Below are 25,537 nucleotides of genomic sequence, written 5' to 3' on the forward strand. Positions count from 1 at the left end.
GTATCCCAATCAACGCCAAGATCGCGGGCGCTTGTTATAGCGGCGGCGCGCTTGGTTTGTTTTTGCGTGAAAATTACCATTTCACTTGCGGTATGTAAACGAGAAGGGCTTTCGTCGTTTCTCTAGCAGAACGAAACCTCCTCCGGTCCGCTGCAACCAAAATAATCTTCCACCTGCTGTCCTATCCGAACCCACCGTTCCTAATATGGCCGAAAAACGTCCGAAGTATATGAACTGGATTCTGGAATGCATCAACTTGCTTCGCAGTCGGAAATCCAGGCCCGACTTGGAGCGAATTTGCCGGACGATGCACAAGTGTCACGGAATTGATCAGAGAGATACCGAAGAAGATTTAGCAGCGCTCGTCGCTAGTGGCATAGTGACAAAGAGGTCTTTTAAAGGGGCAATTTCTTATCGAAATGCATCTGGCTGGCACAGAGTAATTGGTTCCGGCAAAGTTTCGAGAGCCGCCCGATGGGTAAGCGAAGCAATTCGAGCGCTAGATCGTGGTTACGGCGTCAGCGCAGTAGATATTGAGAAATTCATCACCGCTCGGCATCCTTATTACCATAATTTGAAGGCAAGGATCAAGATCGCACTAAAGGAAGACTTAGATCATGGAAGAATCTGGTCGATAAGCGAGGGCATGTATCGGTTACTCGAATCAGCTGAGGTAAGTCGCCAGATGTTAACTAGGGGCAATATTCGCGGTTGAAATATCATTAGATCAGGCGTGCATCTACAACAGCGGAGAATCGATACATCATGTGTAACACGTTTGCATAAGACTCGACGTTCTCTTGAAACATAGTCATTGCTCAATTCTAATTTACTCCTCTTACTTAGTGTATGTGGCATTTCTGATTTCTCTTCGCAATCCGTATTACAAGGCAGAGTCGTTACGCGTGTCCTTAATACTTACACGGAGTTTGTTTGCCATTTACAGTCGTTCGTAAAGTAGACAAGTATTTCTGCGTCACGCATCAATTATAATCATCCTTTGCTTTTTCCTTTTTTTTCACTTTTTGGTCAAGTTTTAAAGCAAAAGTTAACCCATCTAGACGTATGAGACAAATAAGAAAGACAACTTTTATGCTAGCGTAAACGTCTGTGATATGAATCGAAGGCGAAAACAACCAAATTAATGTTATTTCTTTTAAAGAAATGATAATCATCAATTTACTGATATTAGGTAAAATAACAGATGATACTGTTCAGTCCTTTGACTATTACTTTTGTTTTGTGGTGATATTTCAAAAATCAAATTGATCTTCATTCTTGGCAATTTAAAGGAGGTGGGGCCAAGGCTTGGTTTTTAACTCCCAAGATTTGATTGTTAATTCCCCTTTCCAGCTGGTAAACATTTCCTTGTAAATCAGTTACAATATGAGAAATGTATGACGGAAAGCACTGCTCTCTACACATTTCCAAAAGTGCTGATAAGGAGAATTTGCTAACCCTTTAACTCCCAAGATCTGACTGTTAATTCTCCACTCTAGCTAATACACATTTCCCTGCAAGTTAGTATCAAGAATTTGATGTCAGACCAAGATAACAACTTCTACCTGACAAGTTTGATTATTCTCATCACCTGTTTGCTGGTTAATGTGTGGATATTAGAGAGAGAAGTTACAGGTTGATCACTTTTGGGAGTTAAAGAGTTAATAGAACAATCAAGAGTTGGGGTTAAACCTCTTTATTCTCATGACCTTTATGTGTGATTCAGGGTTGATGTTGTAAGGAGAAATTAGATGCTCGTCACTCTTTGGGGTTAAAGGGTTAAGGGCATAGGATGCACTTTAATCATAATTTTGTTTTTCTTCTCTTTGTGATTTTCAGAGTCCTGAAAGAGAAATTCCAGCATGTGACCAAGTTTGTGATTTCTGTCTACAATCTGCAGCAGCAAATAGGAAAGGAGAGCCAGAAGCTTTACTGATTTGTAGGGACTGTGGCAACAAAGGTATTTGGGGATAAACTCTTTTACCCCTACATCAGTATGCACATTTTCCATACTGTTCTTGATACATTTTTTTAAGTGCGGATGAGGAGAATTTGGTTAACAATCAAGAACTTCTTAAGTTGGTGATCAATTTTTTTTTATGTGATGTTAATGTTTGATTCAGAGTTGTTGTTGTTGTGAAGAGAGATTAGATGGTGGTCACTCTTTTGGATGAAACTGTCAAGACAGATGTACAAAACTTTTTATTTGTGATAGTAGGAGATTTCTTTATCATTGTAATACAGTCTAACCTGTATTTAGCTGTCAGTTGCTTTCCCTTAATCGCAGTAATTTTCACCTCTTTGAAGCAGTTACCTCTATTGACCATTTAACTCCCAAGATCTGATTGTTAAATCTCCCCTCTAGCTGCTACCCATTTCCTTGTAAATTAGTTATGAGAAAATGGTGTTAGATCAAGATAGTAGCTTCTACCTAATAAGTTTGAATATTCTCATTACCTGTTTGCTGAAAAATGTATGGATATTGTAGGAGAAGTTTCATGTTAATCACCTCTGGAAGTTAGAGGGTTAAACACCGTTGGTTACCTCAGAGTGAGTCCTAATGGCCTGTTTGAACTCTCTTTTACCAGAATTGAGTGGTTCCTTAAAGCAAAAATCCTCAAATAAAACTAAGAATAACCTTTCAAGTAGAATTTAATCCATATTTCTCACCTGAAATCAATGTTAGTAAAATTTTAGAGGGAGTTTTTGTACAATTAGTGGTTAATTGTGGCATAAAATGGTGGTTTTTTTATCATTTTGTTTTGTTAACCTAATTTTGAAACCTGCATTACATGCAAGTGGTCAATCTATACTGAAATCCCTGTGGGTGACTGCTTAAAACAGATTTGACTGTTCTTACATCTAAATTTTTGGACTTAGATGAATAAAATCTTGGTTTGAGCCAAGATAAGGCTTAGCGCTGTTATCTTCAGAAAAACTTAATTGTTCCCTCAACCCTTTCACTTCCATAAGTGACCAAGACAGAATTTCTCCTTGCAATATCAATACAATTTCAAGCAGGTAGGTGATGAGAATAGAGAAGAATATCAATCATGGGATTATTAGTTGATCCAATACCAAATTCTCTGAACTAACATCATAAGAATAGTATGGCAGATAGAAAGGAGAATTACTAATTAGATCTTGGGAGTGAAAGGGTTAAGTTAGTAAATAGTTTCACCTGTGGATAATTTGAAGGAATTTCTTGTCACTAATTTGGAATCGTTTTAACATTTTTTTGCAGCCCATCCAAGTTGTATGAACTACACACCTGAATTAGTTCTTAGAATTACCTCAGATGCCAGTGCATGGCAGTGCATCGACTGTAAAGCTTGTATTATATGTAATGACAGTGGAGATCCCGTGAGTCATCATTGTTATACAGTGAGGTTGTGTAAAGTGGAACATTATATTTGATGTAGCTGTGTCATTCTTATGAAAAATGTGGGATGTTACTGGACCCCAGTATTTTCCAGGAGCATTGGCAGGCACCAATTTTTCTGACCACTTATTTTTGAAACACCAGCTACTATAATTAGACAAAGCAGTAACACATTTGTCTGTATCTGAGATAAATTTTACCTGCCTGGCTACTGGAAAAGTTCAGAAGAATATGGTAACTTTCACATTTGGTATGCTGAATACACCAATGGTGCAAAACTCTGAAGGAAAACACCCTTTGGCCATAGTTTTCTTGAATTATTGTGTACATACATATGTATAGACTGTGGATTCTGAATCAAAAAGTTTTGTTGCCTGGTGATAAAATTTACCCCAAACATGCCTCTTCACTCAGAGGAGTACTCCTGTGAGTAAATTCTGCCAAACCATTTAGGAAATGTGAGGAAGTTCAGGCAAACTTCTAGGAACACACAGAGAAGTGCATGGAAAAACCTGGTGTGGATTAGCATGCCTTCTAAGAGGTGGAGAGTACTTTAAGCTGTGGTTGCATGGCCTACCCGGCTCTTGTGCAGGACCAATCTGTGAATTCCTCATTAAAGTGTCACTTATTCTTTTGTATTATTTTTTTCAGGGTAGTTTATTATTCTGTGATGCCTGTGACAAGGGTTATCACATGCAATGTCATGTCCCTCCACTTGATACTATGCCTATTGGTAAGATTTTCACCATGTGATTTTACATTAATTTAGAAATCTAATACTGAGTACCAATAATTGCTCTAAAATGCACAATAAAAGTGATAAGAAAGAAAGAGAGGTTTGAAACAACATATAGAAGCTTTTTAAATTTGTACTCTAAAATGAATCTAAGAGAACATGATATTAAAAAACCTATTTTGATTTTTTTTCTTCAATCCATTTATATCACTATAATTATGATAATCCTTACACAAAAGAGGAAAACATTAATATAATTTAGAAACATATTTTGCCAACTTCTATACAACAAGAAAAAAAAATAAAGCTACAGCAGAAATGAAAAAATCTGATTTTGAAAATAAACAATTTTTTAAAGAAATATTAGTGATGTTTCATTATGCTTACCATTCCACATTGCCATCATTTTATCTTTGGTTTCCTTTCATCAGGAAAATGGGTTTGTTATAATTGCCAGAATCATCCAATAAATCCAGTACGTCTTTCCGAATCCAGTGATTTTGTGACTCATGAAGCAATTTCAAAGTCAGAAGCTGGCAACAACGTGATGGGTGATGACATACCACTTCAGTGCGATGAAGAAATGGGGGAATGTACTGTTGAAGTGAAAGATATTCATATCCAAGGTGACGAAAATCAAAGTGGATAATGTTAAGGAACACTGGAAATGTTGTTGTGTCTGAAAGTTAACCCTTTAACTCCCAAGGTCTGACTGTTAATTCTTCCCTTCCCCTTTCCTTGTAAATTAGTTACAAGGTTTTGTTGTAAGATCAAGATAACAACTTCTACCGGATAAATTTGAGTATTCTCATCGCCTGTTTGCTGGATAATGTATGGATATCCCAGGGAGAAGTTACATGTTGATCACTTGCACTGATTGTTGACTTATTAACTTTTCCTTTGATAGTTGATGCTGAAAATGTTCAGAGAGAACTTGAAATGCTGAGCCAATCTGAAGCTTCAAGTGACAACAAAACAAACTCATTGGTACCTCCAAGAGGATCAAATGGTGATTTGCAGACAGGTCACAGTCAATCCAATGGAGTTCATTCATCTGCAAATCCAGGAACAAAGGGCATTGTTAATGGTTTGCCCAGTAAGTGATTTACGTGATGGACTTTAAACTGAGGTAGAAAGGTTAAGTCTGTATTTGTGCATAGCACACAGCCAGAGCTTATCCCAGTTTTCAAGTTGCACAAAATAACTAAGGGGTATTACTTTCCCCTTCCCCCTCATTCGGTTGTATATAAGCTAATGCTTTGAAAATTTTGCCATGGTTTCAGTTGCATGAAGTGCAATAGAAGTTTTGGTCTTGATGTTAAATCATGTTGTTGTTATGAGCAACTGGCTCATTTTCCCATGGTAACACGTGGTTGACCTCTTTTGGTGGGCTTTGATATTTAACAGTAGGCATTGCATAGCTTTTGAGATTTTTGGATACATTTGTGTCATACTGGAAACAAGGAGGGTTACTCATGACACTTGAACAATAAAGAAAAACCATGAGGTTGCTCCGATAATCCTTTGATTGTATGTTTACTATGCAATTGAGTGTTTTTCCTCTTGACTTTGACAGATACTCCTATCAAAGGAGCAGGTGGAGCTCATGATTCAGCTAAAGATACAGAAAAAAGCAAAAGCAATTTACCACCAGACACGTCACTTTGGACTGTTACAGAGGTTGTGTCATTTTTCAGCTCTTTAGGATTTCCAGAAGAGGCAAAGTCCTTTCAAAATCAGGTGACTGCACTCAGTATTTAACTTGCACAGTTGAACCTCTGTAATCTGGACTTGAAGAGATTGGGCTGAATTGTATGGATAGTCAAGAGATTTGGTGGTGAAACTCTTTAGGGAAATTAGATGCTCATTACTCTTGGAGGTTAAAGGGTTAAAACTTCTCCTCTCTTTTACAGGAAATTGATGGAAAAGCATTGCTTCTGATGTCAAGGAATGATGTGTTGACTGGTATGTCAATCAAGTTAGGTCCTGCATTAAAGATTTATGTCCATGTTGCCCGGCTACAGAGTCAAAATGGCACCATACCATCTTGACAAATAATGACTTTAAAGTCACAATTTTTGTAATATAAAAGAAAGCTAATAGTCTGTATTTTTTTCCTGTCGTGTAGTTTTGCCTCAGTTGAAAATAACTGTTGCAAATAATTGTGTCAGGGTTAGTTTTGCTGTGTACAGGCATTGTAATTTGTTAAGAACTTACACACATTTCCACCAGTCAAACTTAAGATAGAAGGTAATAAGACTCTAACTGCACTTCCTGCCCACACCTCATGCACTGAATTGTTTTTAGACTAGCATTGACTTGAGTTCTTAACCCTTAACTCCTATTAGTGATCACACTAGAATTTCTCCTTACAATATCAATACAATATCAAGCAGACAAGTTATGAGAATAGAAAAAAATATCAATAAGGGGATTGGTAGTTGATCTACTATCAAATTCTTTGAACTAACAACACAGGAATTGTATGGCTGACACTAAGGAGAATTACTAATGAGATCTTTAGGGGAAGAATTAAAAGGATCCAGGATTGCGTTTTTCCATTCAGCAAAGCAGTATGATTGAAGTAGAGAATTAATTTATACAGTCATGTGAAGCATGACATCAAAAGTAAAACCAAAGTTATTGAAAGCTGCTTGAGGTAGGGTACTGATATTTGCATGTTTTGTTTTGTGGTGTTTACTCTTATATATTTATTATCAGTCATTGTAGTAGAACTGTGGTTTTTGTTGTGCAGCACTCAACAAAACTGTAACAAAATCAAGGGCCATTTTCCTTGGCTCTTTAGGTTTTTTCAATTGCATCATTCAGTTTTCATATAGAAACTGCTGGTGAAAAGTCCACTCAAACTTGTTCCTGGATCTTCTCTCTTATTGCTGGTGGGAAGAGAGAGGACCTGGGGATGAAGATATTCTAGTCAGTGACTAATGATAGTGAGGCAGGAAATATAAACAACATTTTGTACACATGAAGAAAATTTGTCAGGGAAAATTAAGAATAATTTGCTGCTTTATTGGTAGTGTGAATTTAGGGATAAATATTAAGCACTAGTGTTAATGCCAGTGCAAATTGAATATTTCATAACTTAGATGATCAGCTTGCTCTGAGAGTTTTCTTTGCAATTTCATTCACAGTTTAGATGTTGTGGTAAATTACCTTGAGATAGGGTGTTCTGAATTTTATTAGGAATGGTTTCACAAGAATATTTTTTAAGTGTGTAATCAAATATTTGTTTTTCTCATAAATTATTTTTTGGTTCTTTCATAAACTTGTCTCTTGTTTCCGTTTTATGGAGGCCCGATTGATGAAGTTTATTTCCATTTTGTTGTGGTAAAGGTTTATTTAATTCATTTGTTTATCAGGCCTTGCTATACGTGTAGGTTTGTTGTAATCAGAGTAGCATTGAGCTGATAGGCCTTTTAGCCCTTTAACTCTCAAGATCTGTTTGTTAATTCTCCCCTGTAGCAGCTACACCTTTCCTTGTAAATTATCAACAAGAATTTGTCATTCAATCAAGATTATGAGTTCTACCTGATTAGTTTGAGTATTCTCATTACCTGTTTACTGTATAAATGTATGGATATTGTTAGAAGAAGATATATTTTAATCACTTCTGTGAGTTAAAGGGTTAAAAGACAAAATAAACTGCAATTTTTTTAACAAAGAAGAATTCTGTGTATTTCTCAACTCACCCCTCTTTCTAAGAGATCAACTACTTCTGAAGACCAATCAAAGTGTAATTGATCAATTTCTATTTTTGTAGCGATAGGTTACAATAAGTCAACCACTTAGTGGGAACGGCTCTCCCAGATTAGCCTGCGTTCCAGGGGCTCAGTTTGACCGTGGGCGGGTGATTCGGATTAAAACGCGCGAGCGAGAAGTCCCGCACGAAGGCCGTTCACGCGTGTCAATGGTGTCAGTCCGTTCTCGCGGAGCCTCTGCAGCGCAGGCCATCTCGTAAGAGAGTACAATTTTTAACTACGTTGGGCAGTCAATGAAATAGCAAGGGCGCTGGACAGTGGACGATAAGCTTAAAAAATGAAAACATATGTGAGGTTTTACTGTAATTGTTTAAGTGTTTGGTTGAAGCTAGTTCTGATAACTCGAGTCTCACATGCGATTGCGTTCCATTTCCCCCAAGCCAAGTGGCCGAAGCGAATGTTACGTCAAATGAACGGGCGAAAAGAAGCAAAAAGAAAAAAAAAATGGAGGATGGACCAGGGAAGGTTCTTTTGGATTCCACTCCCTCCTGTATTTATCCATTTTCTCATTACATTTGTTTCCTTCTTTTTGTCTTTTGCCTTTTGCCCTATCGGGTTCTCTCTCCCAGGATTCCTGAAGAAAATAGAAATACCGCGCCAAGGAGAAGGGAGGGTGGGGCTCACAGTGGGGTTCACTTTCTCTTGGAAAGCAATTCTCCTTTCGAAAGAAATGGCTTCCGTCGACCTGGAGCTGAGCTCATTTGCGCTCTTTATAGGGACCGTTTTCTGTGTAAATGTTACAGTAGCTTTAGTGTACTTGCCGACTTAAAAACCCACTTTAAGATCACAGAAAGAACGTGAGTACTCATGAGAGAAACAGTATCTAGATCACGTTTACGAAAAATGCCAATACTTTATTTACTAAAGATTTTGCCGAATGAGATCTCTAACTGAACAACAAGAAGCGTATGATTTATTACTTAAAGAGCATTCAACTTGATTCTGTCGAACTCCTTTATAGTTTTCATTCTCGAACTTAACCCTTAAAATCAATATCCATATTCTTCATACCACTGTCTTTACATTTCTTTTGGTAGTGAAAAGGAGAATTTGCTACACAATCAAAGCTTTTTAGGTTGGCGATCATTTCTTTAACTCTCATCATTTTAATAAATGATTCAGCAATAAGAGGGAAAGGAGAAATACTATGCTGATCACTCTTAGGGTTGAAAAGGTTAAACTAGCTTTTTCTTTTTCCTTTTTTGGTATGACATCTCTTAAACTTCAGCGATCTAATGCGTAATTCTCCTTTTAAGCTGCTATATCTTTCCTCATAAATTGGCTGTGAGAACTTAGCGTTATATCAAAATAAAAACCTCCAGCTTCTAAGTTTGTTGCTACTCTTGAGCTGTTGTGTGGACAGTGCATTGTGTAGCAAGAACAAAGGAGGGGATATCTAGTATTTCTCTTTTTTCAGTTTTCCTCATCGGCAAATGTCTTCACAAGATTGATTTAATGTTGTACATAGAAGGTGCGGCCTCTCTTTTTCATGTTGTTCTCAACTGGTAATCTGCAAAAGAAAAAGAAATGAGTTTTAAAGTGGGTTGCATCCTAAAACAACCTAGCAACGTTCGCAACGAAAAGCAACGAAACGAAAAGTAAATAATGAATTCTGCTCCCGAACACACTGGTTACGTTAAGCTAAGAGCTGTCCATCCTTTTCTCTCTTTTTCGGAGAAGTCCGTTGCGCGAGTGAAAAAAATCAGCGAAAAAAAAAAAGAAAAAAAAAATTGATGTTAGCGCACCGCTCAGAGCTTCAACGTCAAGGATGGACTTCCCTTAGTACAAGGCTAAGTCAAATCACTTCACTCCTCAGTGCAACTAAGTTTGCTTTGAAATACGGTTGATGTGTTTCAAGTGTTACCATAACCGCGGAAAAACTTAACGTACAAGTCCACCTTGTTTCAGTTAGAGAGCGTTTCTCCACATTGCGGAGTACGCGATGTTTAGTACTTGGCAACAGTTGCATAATTTTTCTCTTTTGCTTGGCAGCACATATACACTATTCCGTGCACAGCTTCAGCATAAGTTCCAGGTTTGTTTATTGCAACCTGTGACACTCTTAAAATTTTTAAATACTCTACTAAAGCACAGCTCTCAAAGCAATTCATTTAGTGAAATTTTCAAATGTGTCGAAAGTAATTCGGGATTGCATTGGTTTTGCATTACTTCGCTCTGTGATTGGTCCAGAAAACTCGCGCCACTCTCTAAATTAATCACGTGTAAAACTAAAACCAATCACGACTTGGTCGCCCGCGTTTTCCCGCGCTTTTGGCGGTTTGTTTGTTTTTACTTTGAGGTCTCATTTCCTCAGTAACCCTTTAACCCCTGAGAGTGACCAACATCTAATTTCTCCTTACAATACCACCCCTGAATCACACAGTAAGGCCATGAGAATTGAGAAAATTATCAGCAGCAAAATAAACTGTTGATTGTTACACAAATTCTCCTTACCAGCACCTTAAGGAATGTATGGGGAACAGTATGGAGAATGCCTTTACTGATCTTAGGGTGTAAAGGGTTAAGGTATTTCCTTTCTTCAGATTTGCCGTTGTGATAACCTTGATTCTGGTTTAACAACACTCAATCGAAAGGCCCTCTATTCATACAATTTGTTGATAAGGGTCGACTAACCTCCATTTTGGGTGATGTAACGAACCCAAGGAAGAGCTTGGTAGCCGCTCTTTTCTATAATCTTGAGATAACGGACCTATCCAGTAATAATAAGTTTTAGTTCTTGGTACATGATACTATCAAATACCTGTTGACGTAACAGCTAAACATGCATATACAACATTTGATTGCTTGTCAACCGACTCAACTTAAACAAACTTATTCAGTTTTAGACCTACTAAGCACAAACATTAATACTGAAATTCGAACGACATACATGAAACGTCTTGTCGCCATCGTTTTCCATTAGAAAGCTCGCATTTCACTGCGCAAATATCAGATTAAATCGGCTTTGGTGAACAGTCTCTAAAGAAACTTCGTCGACGGGTAAGTGAAACAACTAGTTGATCATCAGCTATAACTTGACGAAGGTACGTAAACCAACACAGCGAATTATGAAATTCTGACGTTTCGAGCGTTAGCCATTCGTTGTCTACTGTGTAACACTAGCTACATTATCAGAAAAAAGATATAATATTGAATATCCTGCAAAGTGAAACAAGTAATCTGCTTTATAGGAGCAGAACACAAAGTATTTTTGGACAAAGAGAAACTCTAGGGAAAGGCAAAACAGTTCTTTTAAATTATAGGCGAACTTGAAATGGAGAGAATCTCCACAATTGAAAGCATTAAAGTTTTATGACACCACACAGGTAGGTAACAAAGTGAAAACATTTGTGCCCAGAAAATTCCTCAAATGATTCTTAAATTTTAGACACATTGTTCGACGGTTACCTGAATGCCAGATACTGTAAAGTAAGGAATTTCGAATTTGACCTTGATGGGTGGTCTACCTTCGTCCACCTCTGCAATAAAAAAAAAAAGATGCTGCTTCATTAAATATTGTTTATTGAGTTAGCTTATGTCGTGGAACCTTTCTACGCTCAAGACTGATATCCTTGAATTATCATATTTTTTATTGCGTATCAAGTAAGTTGTGATTTCGTTACCGTTAAAGTACAGTGCTAACGTTACAATTAAAGTAGCATGTAATGGGAAGCGGAATACGATAATAAAATTAGTTCTGCGAGCAGTGATGTATCCAAGTAATTATTTCCAGGGCGTCAAGCGAATAGGAACCTAGCAGCATGATTGTCAAGTAAACCCATGTTTGATAGGAAATTAGTGCCCACGAATCGTTGTAGAACGTGTGCAAGCCTTGAATCCGAAACGGAATTACGTATGTGGGTGTGGATTTCCGTAGCTAATAAATGTAACAATTTTTGGAACCTCAAGTTAGATTGGAATATAATAGTTAGATCGTAGAACGGAACGTGTAATGTTGAATTGTCAACAATAAAGCCTGGATCAAGTGCAAGTATACAATCCAAGATTACTGAACCAACGTGTGCGGAATTCTCAGTAACGCAAATGGGAAATTCTGTTCATCTTATCATGAGGTTCAGATGGCGGTTCAAATTCTTGGGTTTCTAATGACATGTTCGGCTGCTCCACAGGAGAATAAAATCCTCGTCTGAATGAAACATAGTTTAGGCCGTCGAAATTTAGCAGGAAAGTTTCTGCGTAGCAGCCAAAGAATTCTCCAATAACTAATGAACATTGCCTTTGGCGATAAATCAAGGTAACTTTCTCCAGGTGATGCCTTTATCAGTTCTCAACTGAGTTGTAACGGCATTGTAAGAAGAAGTTACATGTACACCTACCACCTTAAACTTGACTAACCTGAATCCACACTTGGCAGCCTGAAATGAGCTCTCAACAAGAACTCTTTCCCTCCCTGTTGGGAAAAAATAACGAAGAACCAATTCTACATTTGAATATTACTCTCTAGTACGCCTTTCCACAATAAAAAACTTGTTGGACATTAGCCTATGAGCAAGCCCTCATTAATCCTTTTAACCCTAACAGTGACTAACATCTGAATTCTCCCTACAATATCACCCCTGAATCACACAAGAAGGTCATGAGAATGAAGGAAATGATGCCCAACAAAAGAAGCTTTTGATCAGTAAACAAATTCTCCTTGACAGCACCCCAGGAAATGTATAAAGAACAGTATGGAGAATATGCATTATGACTTAAGGGGTTTGAAGGGTTACCAGCGCAACGCAACGTGAACCGGTGAGAATTCTGCAAGGTGTCTAGCACCTCACTATTAGTGCCAGACTCCCCTGGCAAACCTCTCCCCGACTTGTCTCAAATCTTCTAGCGGGAGGAAGAAAGGCGCTTCCTGCAGCGTTACTACAGATGACCTGGTCAGCTCGCTTTGCTTCAGGCCTCAAACTTACTCACGGACGAAAAAACGTCCGTGCCGTGGCTCTAATAGTGAGGTCCTGGTCGCACGCTAGCGAGAGGTCTGGCACTGGCACTGATAAAGTCATTAATAGTTCCAAATCAGCCCTGTCAGCTTGCTTTGCTTCAGGACTCAAACTAACTCACGGGCGAAAAAGCGCTCGTGTTACAGCACTTTTAAGGAGGACCTGGGTTACATACAATGTACTTGTACTTGGCTTAATTCTACCATTTAAACTTACCGGGAAGGATTTCATATTCCACACGATTTCATTGTCCTCTGGGTTGTACTTTACAACTCCTACTGTTTGCTGAGAAAGGATATGACATTAGGTGACTAGGGTGCCTACCACTACTTCGATGACACAATACTTGTACAGAAAACAGACATATGGGAAAATGTTCAATAAAAAATATTACTTTAAATTTAGGAGAGTCAGCATCTGGAGGAACAGGAATATGAATCTCAACATTGTTGGCAGTCGAACGCCGCTTGAATTGGCTCTTAGCCTGTGTATAAAACAAAACAATCATTAACAAAAATTTCTACCCATTTCTTGTTTATTCATTCAAATATTTATCCATTGATTTACTTAATTATTCATCAATTACTAACACAACAGGCAGCCAAAATTCGCAACATGAGCCTCCCTAAATATGCGAATATGTTTACGTTGTCCTTCCCCACCATACAATCTAGCTCTAAATCAAACATGGCCGGCCGTGTAAACGATTGGGAGTGTATTACACTAACTCGTCCGCAGTGCAGGTTAGTGAGGGCGTATAAAGCCACCTGACCCTGGGTACAGCCCTGCCAGATGCAGAATTCAAGAGGGAAGGAAGAAAGACAAAAAGTGGCAGTCATAAATTATAAAATTTTTACAGACTCATTTAGGTTGTGGTCAACGGAATATGTTCAGCTCTCAGTCAAGAGCCAAACATTTCCCAGTCCGACCTTTCTACTCTTTAATATGTAACTAAAACTTTCTTTCAACCAACCTTAATCATGTACTCTACTCTGCTATGAGAGTGACGCTCAATAACTGACTCGATCCAAATCAAGGGTTTCACCTAAAATAGAGACAGATAAACAGAAGAGAAAGGAAACCACATGTAATTTGTAAAATGTTTTTTTTTCAATTTTTTTATTTCACTCTGTGCAGTGACATGTATTTTAATAAACCATCATCATTATTATTACTGTGAAAAACAATCTGTCTTGCTGTCTTCATTATTCTATGAAACAAAGCAATAATATTATAGAAACACTCTGTAATTCAAGGATTTTTCCAACATGCCACAAAACTCTTACATGTGTGTTGAGTCTGTAGGACATCAGTTCAAATTCACCATCAGGAGGAATGAAAGAAATTGTGCGGTCATTCTCAAATCTAGACAGACGGACACACTGATGAAACTTGACATCCTCCAGTTCTACTGCTTTGCTCTTGCTTCCTGTAAAAAACAAAAGATGTAATTTTTTTAATCAAACTGTCAAAAGTAAAATCTATAATTTAGTACATTTGTAATGTAAACAACAAGTCATAATTACCTATTGAACAAGTAAATATAAACAGAGATAAACTATGATCAAAACCTGGTCAGTTATTGACCAAAAATTATTACATGTACATTGTCAGCCTTCCTTTTTAATGGAATTTAATTGTTTATTAAGGCTCTGTACACTGCTACACAGCCATACCACGGCCCCATTCTCACCAAAACCACACATCATAGGACACATACAAAGTAGTTAAAATAGAAAACCACTGTTTTCCATGCATTAATTGGTTATCTACCACAAAACAACTATAGAACACAACAAAGAACCTGTCAGTAGATTTCAGTCAAAGGAAGGCTATTTCAGATGGGTTTACCAGATAGGAGTACTTACGTCCTGTGCTTTCAAACAAAATTTTGTCATTCAATCCCAACCGCAGTTCAGGCATGCCAGTTAGATAACATCTCATCTTAACTGCACCAACAATTTCACTCTGTAACACATTAGCATTTGCACTAACCTAAAATGAAACATACATACACATGAAATGATGGTAACAGCAGTGAACACTTTTAGCCATTTTAGCACACCATGTGAGAGTCACAAAAGTAAAATTCCTAATCCAGATTACATTTTATAGAACAACTATTGTTACTGGGGTCACTCACTCAAAACTGTTCGAACCAATTAAAAGGAAACCAGCACTGACTTACATCTGAATGAGGCTTAATGTAATTCCACAAGGTTAAAACCAAGTTGATACAGCTGCCTCACAAATGACAAGTGGGGGTCCCAGGGAGGTTTCCAGGGGGCACTATCGTATTCATTTTCTCAGTTTGTTTTGCTACTCTACTTGCCTTATTATTGTCCTTATCTGCCTCTACCAATACAACCCCTACTTCTCCCCCCCTCATAATAATATTCAACCTTTCTTATTTACTCCTTAGCTTTGATTGTCACAATTGAACTTGGTTGAAATGCATCAGATATCAGAGAATACTCTACCTAACTCGCAAAATTCTCTAGCTAAATGTTGATGATCTGAGCTGTTTTATTTAGATATGGAAAATACTCTCCAGACACTTATACTATTCTTCTGCTCCTACATTTCCGAATAAAAACCTATGATTGGTTCATTAACTAACCCCAAGACTACTACTATAAATTATAGTTGTAAAAACTTTAAGCAAAGGTAGCCTACCAAAAGATTGACTGATTCAATCACATCCAGGAAAACTTCATTTTTGCGATATTTCACACCCTCTCCTCTCCATGAGACAGCATTTGTCAAAGCAACAGGAGGTTTAGGTGCACCAACATCTAACTTGTGACCTTCCTGAGTAATATACCTGAAAATATGTCAATGTAGCGATTACTGCGAGCTATCTTATGAGATAGAAATCTCACTGGATTTCATAACAATTGGCAGGCTACTGTAAGGTGCATGTGTATTCTGTGATCAGAAGTAAAAAAGACATCACAACCTCCCTAACCCTTTATCTGGTTCCCAGAACTTGTTAACTCAAAATTATCAGGTAGAAGTTGTTGTCTTGATCCAACATTAAATTCACCTCACTAATTTAAAAAGAAAAAGTAGCTATTGGAGGAGAGGATTAACAATCAGATCTTGGGAATACAATCTCACTTCACATCCTAAATTGGTTGGTTCCTATACTGAAAATTGAAGATTATAAATCTTTTATACTATTTTCTTTTTTAATTCTACTCTCTTGCTACAACTTGACTGGAAGGAAATATGGTCATGGCAGAGTTTGCAAGGGATATATTGTTGCAAACAAAATCAAACTTATATTATGGGTTGAAGTGCAATATTTTGCATGATGCATTTTCTCTGAATAAAATAGGAATTAAAGGAGAGAACAATAATGACCTTTTTCCATCTCAGGGCCACTTAACCCTTGAACTCCCATGAGTGACCAAGACAGAATTTCTCTTTATAATATGAACATAATTTCAAGAATAGGAGTGTTAAGAAAAAAGAAAAATATCAATTAGGGGATTATAAGTTGATCCAATACCAAATTCTCCAAAATTACTTTAAAAGAATTGTAGAGAGGAAGGTAAGGAGACATACTGGGTAACAATGAGATCTTAGGAGTGAAAGAGTTAAAAAAGAAATTACTTACTCCTGTAAGATCTTTGTCTCAGTAAACTGTGGATATCCAAAGTCCACCAACTCATCCAGCAGTTCATATATAATCACAAAATTATCTCTGATACTTTCTTCCTCAAGTTCCTTGAAGTATTCTGTAAACACCTGCAGTGAATGCATAACATCTAAATCATGATGTGTTCTTAATTAAAATAAACAAGAAGAGTTTATGTTTGTTATTAAAATCAAATTTCTGTATGGAAGAAGTAGACCCAACTTGATTGTATATTATAATTAAAGATGAAATTTGCAAGAAGTTTGGTTGCCTGTTGTAATTTCAAGCGAGGCCACCCAAAGATAGCCTGGGATATTGAAAAAGTGTAAGTACATAAACTCAGAATGCCAATTGTGCTTTACCAAGCAATTTCCAGCTAAAACTCTGGCTGGCAAATGCCTCCTTTTCATTTAGCAATTTTCCCTGGTAGCTGGTGCTTAACCCTTTAACTCTCATGAGTGACCAAGACAAAATTTCTCCTTGCAATATCAATATAATATCAACCAGATAACTAATGAGAATAAAGAAGAATATCAATTTGGCAATAATTAATTGATCCAATGCTAAATTCTCTGAACTAACATTCTAAGAATTGTACGGTTAACAGTAAGGAGAATAACAAATTTGATCTGGGAGTTAAAGGATTAATGACAACCCCATCCAAGTAATATTTACCTGCACTAACTTGTGGAGGAAAACAAACAACAAAGCCACATTTGCATTCTTCTTTGTCATTGATACCACTGGAAACTGAAGTCAAGGAACTCTGGTGAAAGCACTTGACCCTAGATATTTAACTTCCAGAAATTATTAACATGTAACTTCTCCCTATAATATCCACACATTATCCAGCGACCAAGTTATGAGAATACTTAAACTTATCAGGTTTAAGTTGTTATCTTGATCAAACAACAAGGAAACACATGGTGCATCTGCATGTGTCACTGATAGATTATGGTGAAAAATTTGATGATTGTGCTTTTGAGCATAACCCCTAGAAACATACATTATGCTGATAATTTTTCTCAAATTTTTCAATATGCTCAATTTAGTGATTCAAATAAATAGTTCACAGACCCCCTCAAATCCCCCTTTCTTTGCCCCTTCCTACCACCAACAGGTAAAACTTGGTTAGAATTTAAGTCTTATCCAAGTTCAGAACACAAAATTTTACAAGATAAAATTCCAAAAATTTAAGCAATGAAAGCATGCTCATTACTCGACTACTGAGTATATCTCCTTTTGAAATGTAACACATCGGGAATTTTAAGAAGTTTAGATATTATGCCGATATTACGCTTGATGCTCTGATTATAACATTATGTACAGGATAATGCTAGCATCATTTATCTGACCCTATTTCTCATTAAGAAAAATTATAGTTGGTTGCAGATTCTGTAAACCTTTTAATGACTTCAGCATGAGATTATTGTCGAATGCACTCTGATATGTAGCGAATGGTATGCTCGTATCTCACTGAGCACAAGGAACACCCCTTTGATAAAAGCCACGATCTTTGATCTACCAAAGAAACTTTGATTTACACTACGCTTGTATCTAGTCTCTGGTAAGCCTTGAATTTTCATCCGTAACTCGCTTAAACAATTTTTACCGTACTGCTCAGATGTAGTAACACCTGATCGTAAAAACAGAAGGATACGATAGAGATTATTGTACTTGATATATACGAAAGTAACATCCTGGTGAACGCAAATGGGCGTTTGACTTCCTTCTTCTTCCTTTTCCAACACAAGAGGCATGAACTTTTCGATCAAGGACATCTCAATATCTCCACGATAATTCCGAGAAATTATCACCTGGGTAGTAAAAGTACGAGTAGTTCTTCAAAACTTTCTCAGTCTTAATGTAAAATATTACGGTATATAAAAAGTCTTAGAGTTCGGCCAACCTACCTTTCCTTTTATATCAAGAACGAAAACCGCCGACGTCGACATTTTGATGGTATTTTACTTACTGCTGAAACACAGAAATATTCAATGGCATCCGAGGATCAGCCTTCTAGTTTTGTGAAACAAAAATTCAGAAAGTTTTCACGGGTCTTTTGCTTGCAAATGGCCTATATTGGAGAAAGCACGGCCAGCTCATCAGGCCTACTGCGTCCGATTTTTTCCTAGGGAGGGCTACTAGAGATTACAGTTTGTCTAGTAGGAACCTTTCGACAATTTTGAAGGTGAATTTTCATTACGTGGAAGTATATTTATCTTTATTTAATAATAAAATATTGCTGATATTTTGTGTCTGGGATACATTCCCCTGGTATAATTTGAATCTCATAATTTGAAGTCTGTATTTTTAACCCGATCTACTCCTCCCCTCTAAATCTAGCCTTTGCTCTGTAGCTCTTTGCTTGGTAACCACACAAGAAATAGCCAAGCTCAAACAAACCAAAATGGCGTCTTGGTGATGAGGTCTTTCACGAACTTGTAGACTTTCTTCGCGGTTTTACAGAAGTTTTATTTGTTTCACTCAGCATAGGTGCAATGTGATGATGTCTTTGCAAGGTAAGAAACTGCAAACGAAGTCAACAAATCAAAAGAAAGACGGCAAAACCAAAGAAGAAACAGCTGAAAAAGTCAAAGCAATTCGTGAAAAACAAAGTCTGTGGATGAAGGAAAGAGAAGCTTCTAAGTCATCGTCCACAAAATTGAAGTCTTTGAGCAAAGATATTACTACACTGCCAGATGTGCCAAAGTTTCGAGCCCGTTCGAGTTTGTCTAGTGGTTCATCGTCTGAAAATGCTGTCAATAGAAATCCATACAGTAATCCACGAAGGAAACCTTTGTATCCCGAGCCACAGAGAGATCATTCAGATGTAGTTCCATGGATATCCAAGGGTGATAACCCTGTTTCTAGGAAACAGAGACCTCCTTCTGCCTCAGGTAGTCACAAAAGAAACCCAAGCTTAAATCATACGGAATACAGCAGTGACCATCACATGCAGTATGCTCCATCGAATTATGCAAACTCGAATTCTTCTGGGTCTTTAAATAGCACAGCTCTCACTACTAGTCAACAGACTCTCCATAACAAGCAAAGGCCATCATCACGAACTTCCTTAAAATCTGATACAAGTTGTCAAGTTGGTGATCAAATTGATAGGGACATATATAATGATGAATCATCAGATAGGAACAGAAAAATTTATGGAAATACAGTCACTAATTCCTTTAGCGATACTGTAATTAACACTCAAAACAAGGATAGTCTTTTAAGCGCTTCTTCTGAGAAGCACAACACTCCAGAGTTATCTGCTGATATGCTCAATGCGTTAGCAGATACTGTTGCAGAGAGGTTAAAAGTGTCATTGCAACCTAGTGTCAGTCATAAACAACAGCAAAAGAATACCCAGGAAAATAATGAATCAGGTATTGCCAGCCACTCTTGTCCACTCTGTGAAAAACTAATGAGTGGTCCAAGACACACACCCATGGCTGCAATACCTTGCGGACACACTTTTTGCCAGGCATGTTTACGTGATTGCAAGAAATGCCCAACATGTCAGACTGTTGTTAAGTCCACTGCAGTAAACACGGTAATTCAGCAAATAATATCTGACTTCAAAATGCAGAAGGAGAGGGAGAGACTTCAAAAGCTGGAAGAGCAAACAAGACAATATGTAGAAGAGTACCAATCTCTTACTCTTAGATGTAATGCATTGAATGGTAAGGATAAAATCAGGCTATGGAGTATGAGCCATTTCTCTGTCTCACTTCTAAATAGTTTTCCCAGCTCCAAGGATACAGGGGTGTAATTAATCTTTTCCATAAGCAGCTATCAATGGTGTAATTGGTGGCTGTGCCATAAGGCAGAATCCAAACATAAGATCCTGTTTGCTTGCTAAACTGAGGGCAATGAGAGGTCTACTGTAGACTACTGGTAACTAGTTTTTTGTGAAACCCCTGATGATATTAGAGCAAGAAAATTGCTGTCCCATCAGATCAGCTGAATAGTAAAAAATACTAGTTCAATGTTGGTATCTGAGCAACAGTGAACCTACCCCTCCCCTGACCCAACATTAGCCTTAACATGTTATTGGGTAACTGTTGTTGGGTTATGAGAGGGGTAGGTGCACAGCTGCTGAGAGACTGACAGTAATACAGAATATTCATGAAACTAAAAGGGGGAAGAATTGTTGAGTAAAACTCTTTATCACCTTTAGGTGAGGCTGAGAGCATTCTTGGGACCATGGAAGAAGTAACGGAACAGCTCCTGGATGAAAAGAAACTGATCAAGAAACTAGAAATGGATGAAAGTGAACTGCGACAGAAAATAAACCGTCTGCAAACTGAACTTGATGGCATTAAGATTAAAGAAGAAGATTGTAAGGAAAGATGCCAAGATTTGGAGCAAAGATACAATGAAGAGAAAGAAAGGTTGTCCATGGTTGAAGACACTGTACAAAGAATTAAACAGAGTAAAGAACGGGTTAAAATGATGGTGCATAACTTTGCTCCAGCGTTAAACCTTGATGACTATGATTAGTGTCTAAGCATTGATAACAATGCTGCAATTGTGGTTGCTTTCTGTATCCATATGTCAAAAAATTGTTGCATCTTAAATTGCTACACCTATGGGAAAATTAACCCTCTACATTCCTATGTCAGTATGCATATTCTCCATACAGTTCTCTGTACATGATCTAAGGTGCTGATAAAGAGAATTTGTTTAACAATCAAGAGCTTCTTTGGTTGATGATCATTTCTTTTATTCTTGGGACTTAAATGTTTGATTCATGGGTGGTATTGTAATGAGAAATTAGATGCTAGTCACTCTTAACCCTTTACACCCTAAAATCAGTATGCATATTCTCTATACTGCTCTTTATACATTTCCTAAGCTGCTGACGAGGAGAATTTGTTTACCAATCAAAGCTTCTTTTGTTGGTGTTCATTTCCTTTATTCTCATGACCTTAACATGTGATTCAGGGGTGATATTGTGTGGAGAAATTTGATGCCAGTCACTCTTAGTGGTTCAAGTGTTTAGTGTTAAAGGGTTCACTGCTACACTTGTAATTAGGAAATTTGATATGTACATATTTATGTAAGAACATTTTTTTTTTATCATAGGTAGTCACATCCTTTACTATTCTTAACCCAAATGTACCAATGTGATGTTCAATATTTTACATATTTATTAACCCTTTCACTCCCAAGATCTGATAAGTAATTCTCCTTACCATCTGCCATACAATTCTCACAATGTTAGTTCAGAGAATTTGGTATTGGATCAACTAATAATCCCATGATCATCACCTGCCTGCTTGATATTGTATTGATATTGTAAGGAGAAATTCTGTCTTGGTCACTTGTGGGAGTGAAAGGGTTAAGAGATGTTGCCAATATAAGGGATGCATCACATGTCACCCTCCCAATAATCTACTGAAAAATAATTAAACAGGCTACATTTGTTCAAAGGTTGGATAACGCTATCCACTGTATAAATCTATATCTGCTGGATAGTGCTGTACATTTTGTTATCACTTATGTGCTGGATAGTGATTTATTCAAAGGATAGTATTATTTGCCCTTTGAAAAACTGAACCCAGATGAATAAAAACATACACATGATGCTGCACAGAAAAAGGTAATTCAAGCTTGGTTTTTTTCATTGACTGGTTACTGTGTATGTCTTTTTAAATCAAACCGCCATCTCCTTTTCAACCGAGTTGTGAACTGGAACGAGGCGCGAAATTTCAAATGATGTGAACGGGGAGGCTACCAAGTTCAAGATGGCGAGTTTGTGATATTGTTTTAGTTCCCTCTTTTCAATCGAAATACCTGCGCGTAAACTCATGCGAGTATTATGCGTTAACACCAGTCCTAACAAACTTCATATAAATATAGCAATTTCCTGCCATGGATGTTGAAACGGAAATATCTTTCTTAAGTTCATCGTCATCGCAAAATGGTTTCACTACTGCCTGTTGTGCAAAACGGCAGCGAACAGAGGAAAGAGACGAACAAGAGGTTATGAACTTGTCACGCGATGATTTCGATCGCCCAAACAAAAATGGTTCTTTGTTTCATAAGAGAACCAACATGCCCACAAATTATTGGACGTCAACTTCGCATTCTCCCAAAAATTTTTTGCTGATCAGTGCAAATGGATTAGTTTATGAGTCCGAAGATTTTCTGCCCAAGGGAGAAACCTTGTATAAGCCCTTGCAAGAGGAAGTAATCATCAATACAAGGAATATCGAGCAGTTCACGTTTACAAATGGTTCGTTCTTCATTGGCGATGAGTCGTCAAGGTTCAACAGGACAGTACACGGTATTAATGTTTAAGAGTAGTCAACTGCGTTGCTAACAACGGCATTGACAAAACCAGGATCAGGTGGCGATTCGTGATCCAATCTGCAATCCGATCCTGTTTTTTTGACGCCATTGCTAAAATTTCAATCTGGCATTTTTCTTGAGAATTATAAATTTAACGTTAAAATTCAACTCCCAGAAGTGTTAAACATGTAACATCTTCCTAAAATATCCATATGTTATCCAGCAAACAGGAAATGAGAATACTCTTATTTATCAGGTAGAAGTTGTTATCTTGATCTAACACCAGACTCTTGCAATTAAGATACAAGTAAAGTGTAACAGGTAGATGAGAGAATTAACAATCAATTGACTCTGATTTTCATTCAGGCGTCTCTCTGAATATGTGGAGATTTGACAATGAAGCAAAGAAGCTTTACATTTCAAGATCATTTGTGTTTACAAATCTGCAGGTAAAATGAGAGTTCTCCAACAACCACAATAATAAGTGCAAGTGAAAAAAAAAATCCAGATTTTTATAGGATATCATGCAATCTCATTATTGAGAACAAACTCAAAGTTTTATCAACCCTTTGCACCCTAATATCAGTATGCAGATTCTCCATACTGTTCTCTATACATTTCCTAAGTTGCTGACAAGGAGAATTTGTTTAATAATTAAGGGCTTCTTTTGCGAATGATCATTTCCTTTGATCCTAGGGTGAAGGTGGAAGGTAAAATTAGATACTAGTCTCTTTTAGGAGTCAAAGGTTAAAAAAAAAATGTTTGTGTAACTTAGAAATCTGAGAAATGCCTACAACTATTAATTTTGATGCAAACTTCTCATCCTCCTTGAAGTTTGTAATAGAAAACTCTTTCTTCCAATCATTTCTATGTTTGATTAGTTCATAAAAGTTAAAAATTGATTCCATGTTGCTGTGCATGTGTTCTGTAATTTAGTCTTTCTCTATTTCTTTTAATACAATAAACTCAGTTATGCATGCATTCTGATTAGTTCTCACTTATGATCTATTGGAGAACAGACGTATAGATGATGTCATCATTAAAAATTTTTTTAAATTCTTTATTATATAAAACAAATAGATTCCAAGTTTCCATGCACCTGTTCAGTAATAGATCACAGAGGATGTCAAAATGTGGTAAGAACATCAGTGACACACTCAGCTGTGCCTTGTATTCCACTTTTTTGTTTTAACCACATTTTGACGTCATCTGTGATCTATTACTGAACAGACACATGGCAACTTGGAATCTATTTGTTAAACTGAGCTTAAAATTTTCCAACTTTCTTATTCTATGTTCTGTAATAAATCACTGATGTATTTACCACATTTTGACATCTTCTATAAGCTATTACTGTACAGATCCACGACAACATGGAAACAGTTTGTGTATTAAGTAATGTCATCTATGCGTCTGTCCCCCAATTAATCATTAGTAAGAACCAATCAAAAGGCATACATAATTTAGCTTATCATGTAATTAGAAATTTGAGAATACCCACATTTATTCATTTTTCTCACTTTCCTTGAAGTTTGTTATTTACAACTCTCTCTTTCCAATAATTTCTATTTTTATTACTTCACAAAATAACTAATAGTTTGTAACAGATAGATCTAAAGTACAATCCTCTAACATATACATGAACTTATCCTCATCTTTTTTTTTCCAGGAAGCACAGAACATAAAAAGAATTTTGGAAACCATGTAAAAAGGAATTTAATAACATTGTTTTCTAGGACAAGAACGGAGGAGGACATCTTATAATTTTTAAGTATTCATTTTAAAGTTTAGTTTGAATGAAAAAGTTGTAAAGCATTTCAGTTATATTTTTGATAATACTTTTTAAAGGGTTTTTAAGGGAACTCAGAAAATAGCAATGGATTAAAAAAAAAATTAATCTGAATTTTCTCCTCAGTGTATAGTTTAAAAGGGAAGAAAGTAGAAAAAAAGCTGTCCAATCAAGCCACAGACAAACAGAGAGAGAGAGAGACTTAAAGAGAAAGAGGGAAACATACTAGTGAAGAGAGAAAAAAACATTCAGACAGAGGCAGACAGACAGGCAGACAGATAGACAGACAGACAGACGGACAGACAGACAGATAGACAGGCAGGCTGACAGACATATAGACAGACAGACATACAACAAGACAGACAGAGAGACAGACATACAGTCCAACATACAGCCAGACAGAAGGAGACAGACATACACACAGGCAGACAGAGAGGTTGAAGTATGTAGTCAGTAAAGACTAATCAAAAGATTGAGGTTATATAGTTACAGTGCCTAATTCATGATAGTGCAATTTCTTATATGTTAGAATCCACTGTTATAGTATTTTCTCCATGGGGAAGGGGGGTGCTACCTAGAAAAAGGCTAATGGGGATGTGCTGCTGGCTGATTTGTTATCAGCTTAATTCCTTATTTACTCTTTCCTTGCTTTTACACCTCCTTCCCCCTCCCCCCCCCCCAAGATTTTAAACTTTCAAAATTATTTTAAATTGAAGTACAAGTGTTCACTATTTTCCTGACCTCCTTTCTGCTGTGAATTCCTCTAGATGCGATCTTATTGAATCTTATTGGTAACTGGTGTTTAAACACCCTATAAATACCATGGCATATTTTGCATTTATAAAAATCAGTCATAAATCAGTTATTAGGACAGGAAAATCTTAGTAAGTTATTTTTCTTTGCCGCTGCCCAAATGCAGTAATGTTGTGAAATAAAAGGACCTTAACCCTTGAACTCCC

The 25,537-nt window shown here is 37.0% G+C and overlaps 4 protein-coding genes across 5 annotated transcripts; 3 read left to right on the top strand and 1 right to left on the bottom strand.

Moving 5' to 3' along the window:
• The first annotated feature begins 29 nt into the window (after positions 1–29).
• Positions 30–7,800, top strand: LOC113676979 (histone acetyltransferase KAT6A). The gene is made up of 8 exons (XM_027193729.2): positions 30–673; positions 1,840–1,960; positions 3,245–3,363; positions 4,034–4,115; positions 4,550–4,744; positions 5,026–5,214; positions 5,695–5,858; positions 6,032–7,800. Exons 1-8 carry the CDS (start codon positions 206–208, stop codon positions 6,167–6,169), a joined length of 1,476 nt encoding a protein of 491 aa, XP_027049530.2. The 5' UTR covers positions 30–205; the 3' UTR covers positions 6,170–7,800.
• A 930-nt stretch (positions 7,801–8,730) lies between these two features.
• LOC113677111 (AP-1 complex subunit mu-1) lies at positions 8,731–18,625 on the bottom strand. The gene is made up of 14 exons (XM_027193868.2): positions 18,406–18,625; positions 18,153–18,309; positions 17,168–17,235; positions 16,472–16,602; positions 15,526–15,673; positions 14,718–14,844; positions 14,136–14,278; positions 13,823–13,894; positions 13,244–13,333; positions 13,066–13,134; positions 12,254–12,308; positions 11,306–11,376; positions 10,532–10,607; positions 8,731–9,407 (listed from the first exon to the last, which is right to left on the bottom strand). The coding sequence occupies exons 1-14, from the start codon at positions 18,445–18,447 to the stop codon at positions 9,385–9,387; spliced, it is 1,272 nt and encodes a 423-aa protein (XP_027049669.2). The 5' UTR covers positions 18,448–18,625; the 3' UTR covers positions 8,731–9,384.
• A 1-nt stretch (position 18,626) lies between these two features.
• Positions 18,627–21,185, top strand: LOC113676998 (uncharacterized). The gene is made up of 2 exons (XM_027193750.2): positions 18,627–20,175; positions 20,673–21,185. Exons 1-2 carry the CDS (start codon positions 18,999–19,001, stop codon positions 20,993–20,995), a joined length of 1,500 nt encoding a protein of 499 aa, XP_027049551.2. The 5' UTR covers positions 18,627–18,998; the 3' UTR covers positions 20,996–21,185.
• A 1,027-nt stretch (positions 21,186–22,212) lies between these two features.
• LOC113677221 (uncharacterized) lies at positions 22,213–24,692 on the top strand. 2 transcript variants are annotated; one of them, XM_089187497.1, is made up of 4 exons: positions 22,220–22,784; positions 23,156–23,238; positions 23,870–23,925; positions 24,459–24,692. In XM_089187497.1, the coding sequence occupies exons 1-3, from the start codon at positions 22,370–22,372 to the stop codon at positions 23,897–23,899; spliced, it is 528 nt and encodes a 175-aa protein (XP_089043623.1). In that variant the 5' UTR covers positions 22,220–22,369; the 3' UTR covers positions 23,900–23,925; positions 24,459–24,692. The 2 variants fall into 2 exon arrangements, with proteins under 2 accessions (XP_027049792.2, XP_089043623.1); XM_027193991.2 differs by lacking the exon at positions 23,870–23,925 and having other exon boundaries at positions 22,213–22,784.
• The last annotated feature ends 845 nt before the right edge of the window (positions 24,693–25,537 follow it).

Source organism: Pocillopora damicornis, chromosome 11 (assembly GCF_964200805.1).
Source record: "Pocillopora damicornis chromosome 11, jaPocDami1.2, whole genome shotgun sequence".
NCBI lineage: Eukaryota > Metazoa > Cnidaria > Anthozoa > Scleractinia > Pocilloporidae > Pocillopora > Pocillopora damicornis.

What these genes read in the sequence shown, in the direction of transcription:
- LOC113676979 (XM_027193729.2), top strand. Translation starts at nt 206, where the DNA reads ATGGCCGAAAAACGTCCGAAGTATATGAACTGGATTCTGGAATGCATC. An exon ending in GGTTACTCGAATCAGCTGAG is followed by an intron (nt 674 to 1,839) that starts GTAAGTCGCCAG and finishes TGTGATTTTCAG; the next exon opens with AGTCCTGAAAGAGAAATTCC. An exon ending in CATTGTTAATGGTTTGCCCA is followed by an intron (nt 5,215 to 5,694) that starts GTAAGTGATTTA and finishes TGACTTTGACAG; the next exon opens with ATACTCCTATCAAAGGAGCA.
- LOC113677111 (XM_027193868.2), bottom strand. Translation starts at nt 18,447, where the DNA reads ATGTCGACGTCGGCGGTTTTCGTTCTTGATATAAAAGGAAAG. An exon ending in CTGACTCTCCTAAATTTAAA is followed by an intron (nt 13,135 to 13,243) that starts GTAATATTTTTT and finishes ATCCTTTCTCAG; the next exon opens with CAAACAGTAGGAGTTGTAAA. An exon ending in GCTGCCAAGTGTGGATTCAG is followed by an intron (nt 11,377 to 12,253) that starts GTTAGTCAAGTT and finishes TTTTTATTGCAG; the next exon opens with AGGTGGACGAAGGTAGACCA.
- LOC113676998 (XM_027193750.2), top strand. Translation starts at nt 18,999, where the DNA reads ATGATGTCTTTGCAAGGTAAGAAACTGCAAACGAAGTCAACAAATCAA. An exon ending in TAGATGTAATGCATTGAATG is followed by an intron (nt 20,176 to 20,672) that starts GTAAGGATAAAA and finishes TATCACCTTTAG; the next exon opens with GTGAGGCTGAGAGCATTCTT.
- LOC113677221 (XM_027193991.2), top strand. Translation starts at nt 22,370, where the DNA reads ATGGATGTTGAAACGGAAATATCTTTCTTAAGTTCATCGTCATCGCAA. An exon ending in GTTCAACAGGACAGTACACG is followed by an intron (nt 22,785 to 23,155) that starts GTATTAATGTTT and finishes ATTTTCATTCAG; the next exon opens with GCGTCTCTCTGAATATGTGG. An exon ending in TTGTGTTTACAAATCTGCAG is followed by an intron (nt 23,239 to 24,458) that starts GTAAAATGAGAG and finishes TTTTTTTTCCAG; the next exon opens with GAAGCACAGAACATAAAAAG.